This window comes from Dipteris shenzhenensis, chromosome 9, assembly GCF_047967505.1.
Source record: "Dipteris shenzhenensis isolate YYH24624 ecotype China chromosome 9, Dip_SZ_1.0, whole genome shotgun sequence".
Classification (NCBI taxonomy): domain Eukaryota; kingdom Viridiplantae; phylum Streptophyta; class Polypodiopsida; order Gleicheniales; family Dipteridaceae; genus Dipteris; species Dipteris shenzhenensis.
In genome coordinates this window covers 55,657,959-55,664,474 of record NC_141604.1, presented here as the reverse complement: position 1 = coordinate 55,664,474, position 6,516 = coordinate 55,657,959, and the positions used below count along the sequence as shown (strand labels likewise).

Here is a 6,516-nt window from a genome sequence, read left to right as displayed (position 1 = left end):
AGATATGAGACTCCTCTGATCCACCTCTCCAAGGAACCCAGCTTTCGCATGGTGCCCTCCAAAAAGGATCACGCCACTCTATCATATGCGTTCTCAAAATCCAAGAGAAGATGGCGAGAGGCTGTGACTCCGCGGCTCAATCCACTACATCCTATAAAGTAGAGATGCTGTCCAAGATACTGCATTTCTGAACAAAACCTATCTACGTGTCATGAATGATGTTCGACAGGTGGGGTCTCAAGACTTTGGCCAAGACTTTGTCTCAAGTGGGGTCTCAAGACTTTGGCCAAGATCTTGTAAGCAATGTCCAGTAAGGTGATCGGTCTCCATTGCGTGATATTCAATCTCTCTCCCTTATATGATGGAGTTGCAACACTGGGAAGCTTTGACAGCCAACATAGAGAGAGAGCGCAATGTTTCTTGTTGTAACATTCCTCACAACTTATCTTTCTTTGCAAGCTGCCTCAAGGTCTTTTCTATCCCCTTAGAAATTGAGCGGAGAGCCTAAAATCATCAATTTGCTCTAGTATCTCTTCTCTCTCTGTTCTATACCTCTATCTCTTCTCTATATTTCTCTATCTCTTCTCTATCTCTATCTCTATATTTCTAATAGAGAAGGTGCCATATGGTGACCAATGGCAACACTCTTACGTGGCACGCTCCCCTCTCATTTCAAAATCACCAGTGCATTTAATGCCTATGCAAAGCACGGGTACAAAACTAGAATATTACTCACGGGCTACAGGCCCATGTGTTGATTCATGCCCTCTGTGCGGCTCCGAGTAGGTGGACCCTAAAAGGAGTAATGATGACCCTAATCTAGAATATGGGTGGGAAAACTTGGAGACGAGCAGCCACGTTGGATTGAGGGTGGCGGGAAAAAAAGGCCCTTAATACTTGTTACCCTGCAAGGAAGCGTCCCAAGCCAGCAGGTATGGATTCCAAGCGCAAGACAATACCCCCTCCCTCGTCCTTGCCCCCTTCCAAGCGCATCCAAGGCAATCTTCAACCTCCTTCCCTCCCTTCTGAGCCCCTCGAGGACGAAGATTACGATGTCGATGTCTTCCTCGAAGAAGTTCTCCTTCGCGACGAAGAGCTTAGTGATTCCAGCATCGAAGGCTTGGCCTCCCGCCTCGCTAAGTGGAGGCGTCCTTGTCTATCGCATTTCGATCCCAATTCGCAGGATATAGGTGAGTGCCTATCGCTCGAAGCGCAGTACGGAGCATTTAGATTAATGGACGAGGAAAGCACCTCGCGTGTCGCTCCACAGCTTGGTGCTCCGACGAATTCTGGTTTTGCTGGGTTTTCGTTCTACAGCACTCGAAAGGGCTACCATGATGCTTTGCGAGCTTTCATAGGTTTTTACTGCTCTTGCAACCGTTCGCTTACGCTCATCAATGGGTGAAGAGTCGCGCTGGCTCTGTTTATTCATATGCGCTTAGTCCTTGTGCGCGAGGGGAATTGGGAATATTGTAATTCATTCAATAGTTGGTTTGGACCCTGGGAAACGTGGGATTAATGACATTTACTTGCATTCTCACACGGAAGGTGGGTAATGTCTATACCAGTTTTTCAACAGCTCGATATCGACTACATAATCGGGGAGAGTAGTAAGCAGCTCACGCCTCAAAGAGCCGGTCCAGTGGCAATATTGCGAATGTTTGGGGTTACTTCAGAAGGTAAAAATAAGTCGTATCTGCTCTACGATCGGTTTGCTCTCTTCTAAGCGTTGCTTCATCCACACAATGCCCTTCACATTTCCCAGGTTATAGCGTTTGCTGTCACGTACATGGTTTCCAGCCTTATTTCTACATCAGTTGTTCGGATGGTATGGGGCCAGATGATATACCGAAACTCAAACAAACTTTGGAGGTTAGTGATTCTTCCCTTGGATTCGCTTCGCTCGCTTGTGGGGTTTTAAGCATTAACTACCGCTATGTAGGCTTTATTTTTGATTCAAATGCTCATGTCTGCATGTGCATTGTGTTAAGAGTTGTGGGCCTACTGAGGAAGTAACCCTATGCAGTGGAATAAACTCAACCTCTCTCACTGATCTCTCTCTCACAATGTTCATGCAAACACACACGACGCTCAGAAATGAAGCAGAAGGTCGAGAAGAAGAACTCAAACTTTATTCATCTGGAAAAATAGCTTAGAGAAAATAAAAAAACATCCAGCAGAGAGCTTTGTAAAACCAGTTAGGTGCAACTGTATGTATACTCATCACTCTTCCTCCTGCATGCCCGGAAATAGGCTTCAGTGGGATGGGCTGGAATGTGCCAAAAAATCCCCCTATTTATAGGGGTGGAGGGCCTAGAATCCCCCCCAAACAGGACTGACTCAGAAGGAGCCAACCAGTTCCAAAACCGAATAGATAGTAAGCCGAAGAGATCAGTTACAGATCCGATTGATCTATAACAAATGCTGACTTGCTTGTTGGCACCAACCTATAAATAGGGCTTGGCTCTGCTGTTAGTGCTGCGCTGAGTTCCTGCAGTGCTGCCACGTATATGCTGCTGTCTGCAGCTATTCTCCAGCGTGACAGTCTTCTAGGGACCTGTGCAATGTTTCAGAGGAATCAAGCGATACAGAAGGCAGATGTTCCAGATAAGCCTCTGCCCTAACCATGTCAATAAACCCTTGTCCTCATATGGGGCTTCACAGATAGGTTAGTGCCTTTTTTTTAACACATTGGCCTTTTCTCATCTTTACTATTCATGTTCTCATCTTCGTTTCCTTTGGTCCTGTAGTATTTAAAATACTGTAGCAAATTTTATATACGTTGAAAATTCTTCTGAACTGTCCCTTATTGCATTTGTACTTTAAGTCAGTATTACATGCATTTGTTCACGACTGTACTCTGAATTGTTCGTGTTTGCTCTTTTCATTTTGTCCCAATTGCAGGCCAAGATGCGGGAGTCAAATCGAAACAGCAAATCTCCTATCTTTGTGACCAACGTTGAAATAGTGCATAAGAAAAGCCTCATGTACTTTCAGCAGCAGAAAGCTCGGCCCTTTCTAAAAATCACAGTTGCCCTCCCCACTATGGTGGCTAGTTGTAGAGGTCAGCGTATTTTTCCCTTGGCTAATCTGGTAGTAAATAGTGACGGGGATCAGAAACATGCAATGTCACCTGGACAAGTTTTAACCATCGAACTGCTGAATGATGTAGGCCTTTCAGTCCTTGTAAAAGTGTTTTACAGTTGCAGAGGAATATATGGGCAAAAGATTGATGCCTTTGAAGGAATGCTTAAACCAAATAACCGGCTTTGAGGGTAGAAAGAAGATACTCAAATTATGCGCAGCAGCCTCGAGCAAAACGGTCACTTAAAATTCACAAAGCTTTAGTCGTGGCATAACATATATCTTTGATATGAAAAATCTATTTATGTTTTGCTGTGTTTCACAGAAAACGAAATGTTGAAACTTTTGGGAAGAAAACAGATCTGTATCTATACTTTACATATAAATATAATTATATACACGGAAGATAGAGCGCTGGTCAGGAGATGCTCAGCTATGAGATTGACCGAGGGTAGAAGGCTGGCTCATTTTGTGTACTAAAAGCATGGGCAGCAGCCTCCAATTTACTAGGTAGACCTTCATGAACAAAAAGGTCACACATATGATAGTTTGCTATATCTTTTATGTGTATTAATGTTTTGCATATGAACATGTCTATATACATATTGTGTACCCACACGTCTAGGCTACATTGTGTGTATGTGTGTGTCTGCGCAGGATAGGCATGCAAATTTCACCTTGTGAAGTTTTCGTCCAAGTTGCGGCCTGCTGGTATTGCGATAATTCTTTCTATCTAAATGGTGCGTTGCCCTATCAGCTAGATTTAGATTTAGATGCTCGTTTGGGAGAGACTAAAATGAAATCGTTTAGACTTTACAAGCAGTTGTAGCTTGAATGAAGAGATTTGGACTATTTGATTAGCCTTCTCCTTTAGTGCTAGCCTTCGTCATGGCTGAGTTTGCCCTTCACCTCCGGAGTGATGACAGAAACTCAGTACGAAGACTTTGTATAAATGGATGCTCAAGTATGTGTGGGCGTGTGGATTTGTATGTGTGAGCATACTTTTATACTATGGTCTACACCCACTGTTGGGTGCTGATGACGTCAGTGGGGATGTCATAGTAGCTAGTCCTTGCTATGTGTGATGGAGTTTATGGTTTTCAATCTTATGAGTGACTATTGTGAGATTGAAACTGCACTATGTTGTGTTTTTAGAGGATGAGTTTGGGAATGTTCCTGGATTCATCTAGGTATATGTGCAGGATGTTTAATCCCATATGCATCCTCTTTGGGCATTGCCCTGAGACTTTTTGATTTTTTACATTCTCTACAACTACTTGCATAGGGACGGTTCCTAGTGTTTGCTTTGGCAACCATTTTTGGCTGTTTGGGATCCGGCAAGGGTATGATCTTTTTTTTGCATGGGTTGGTATTTGGGCTCTCTGGACTCTATGGAAAGATAGAAACCATGGAGTATTTGGTGATCCGTCTCTAGCCAAGTATTATTTCGTCCGGTCGTCTTTGAATAATCATTCTTTGATTGTCTATGTGCTCGTCATCTAGATTATCCTCATTTAATGCTAGCTTTTGATGTTGTATCTGGAACTGCTATAAAAACAAATATATTTCACCGAGAAAGTGTGTATCCACTATGTGTGTGTGTGTGTGTTCATAGTTCACCCAAAAAAAAAGTGTGCATGCGTAGATACATACATACATACACCCGCATTTCATTTAAATTTTGTGTGTATTGTGAAACATATCTATATGTATTTATGTATCCACATTTCATCTAAATGCTTTGGGTATTGTGAAACATTTTGCAGTGATTGTTGTAGAGCCCTTATGATGCTTCATCTAAGGAAGGAATATGATGGTGTGTAACATGCATTTAACCTAGGGCTGTTACGTATACATATAGGTTACATTGTGTGTGTGTGTCTGACAGACAGACACACGCACACACACACATGCACACACACACACGCGCGCGTGCACACACATGTACACACACATGCGCATGTTTGCACACATTTTTTGGGGTAAGAATTGGTATTTGAAGAAAAACATCCCGGGAGGAGTTGCAAACATGTTAGAAAATATTTTTGTATGACATCATAAAGCTGTTGGCTGTTCATCGTCCATGAGCCATCCTGGCGTAGCACCCGATGCGGAGAATGCATATGGTGGGAAGTATGAAGGCTTTTGAGAAAGCCTTGGAAGAGCAGCCGGTATCCTTATATGGCTTTCTGATGAGAGCAACAAAGGGCTGCGGGAAAAGAAGATTGGTCATCCATGAACAATTGGCGCTGCTGCGCTACGGAAGTAAAATGCTGAATTAGAGCCTTTGCTTTGCAAGATTGCGTGGAGAAAGAGCTACACTAAGGAGGAGCTGCTGCAGAACTATGTGGGGGAGCTTGCAGGAGTTGCTTTAGTAGGAGGGCTGCTGTAGGAGGGGCTTTTGCTGCAAGAGAAACTGCTGCAAAAGAGAGGTTGCTACAACAAGATTCCAATGACAAATTGTCCTATGCCCAGTCTACATCGACGGTAGCATGCAATCCAATTCTATGATTGAGAGCCTTGACCATAACTTGAAAGGCATGGTGCTTCAGATAAGAGTTATTGATCAATAAAAGCCTTTTCGCAAGGCATTTGTACATTATGCACTGTCATATCAAAATGAAAAGTCATGTATACCTTAGACGGGTGCAATATAATCCAAATGCATGTCACAGGTAAAATCATCAAATGTGCCACATGAAGCATGTATCATCAATCCCATCCAGCTCAATATTATGTGAAAGCATTATGATGGAACATGTATCCAATAGTGTTAGGCATAAGATGCTGCTGTACATCACAAGCATGCAAAGTGTCAGACGAGCAGGATTCGTTTACCCTATCTATTTCTTGGGCTGTGTTCTATATACAATCTGCTGCTATAGGAGTGTTGGCTACAACAAGCAACCTCAATCTTCGTCTTCTAACATGGGATCAGAGCCCTGAGGAAGAGCCACAAGTGCAAGGAGCTTGGAGGTGATAATCTTTCGAAGTAGATCTCAGTTCAATCCATGGAAATCATCTCCTATATCGGAAGGACTAGTACCTTTGCAAGAAGGAAAGCGATTAAGAGTCAGACAGTTGCACCTTAGTGAGGGATTGCTTGTTGTCTTGTCAGTTGCATTTTTCTTGAGTTTGTTCGAGAACTTCAGTTGAATGGCAATACATTTGTTGATTCTAAATTTAGGAGAAGTAGGCAAAGCTGGATGGGGAGTAACTACCTGAAACAGGACTTCCACTAAACTCTGCTAGTAGTAACTAGTTTAGAGAGACTAGATAGCAGGAATAGCATAAATAAGAGAGGGAGGAAAGGAAAAAGGTACTCTTACTAGGAAGAGGGCATGGGATAAGGCAGCTCCCACGAGGCTGGCTAGCTTGGTACTAGATTTAGTCCTTGCATGTATAGCCAGTTAGGCTATGCTTGAAAGTACC

At 43.1% G+C, this 6,516-nt stretch overlaps 1 protein-coding gene across 4 annotated transcripts in view; it reads left to right on the top strand.

Annotated features, from left to right (window-relative positions):
* The first annotated feature begins 850 nt into the window (after positions 1-850).
* The window catches only part of LOC147898862 (DNA polymerase delta subunit 1), a 173,246-nt gene continuing 167,580 nt past the window's right edge, over positions 851-6,516 (top strand). For all 4 annotated transcript variants that reach the window (XR_015541492.1, XM_087378812.1, XM_087378811.1 and 1 more), the window contains exons 1-4: positions 851-1,190; positions 1,569-1,679; positions 1,766-1,872; positions 2,905-3,064. Coding sequence is in view for 3 of the 4 variants with exons in the window: in XM_087378812.1 (XP_087234938.1) it covers positions 935-1,190; positions 1,569-1,679; positions 1,766-1,872; positions 2,905-3,064 (634 nt within the window). In the remaining variant the exon portion in view is untranslated. The remainder of the gene's footprint in view (positions 1,191-1,568; positions 1,680-1,765; positions 1,873-2,904; positions 3,065-6,516) is intronic.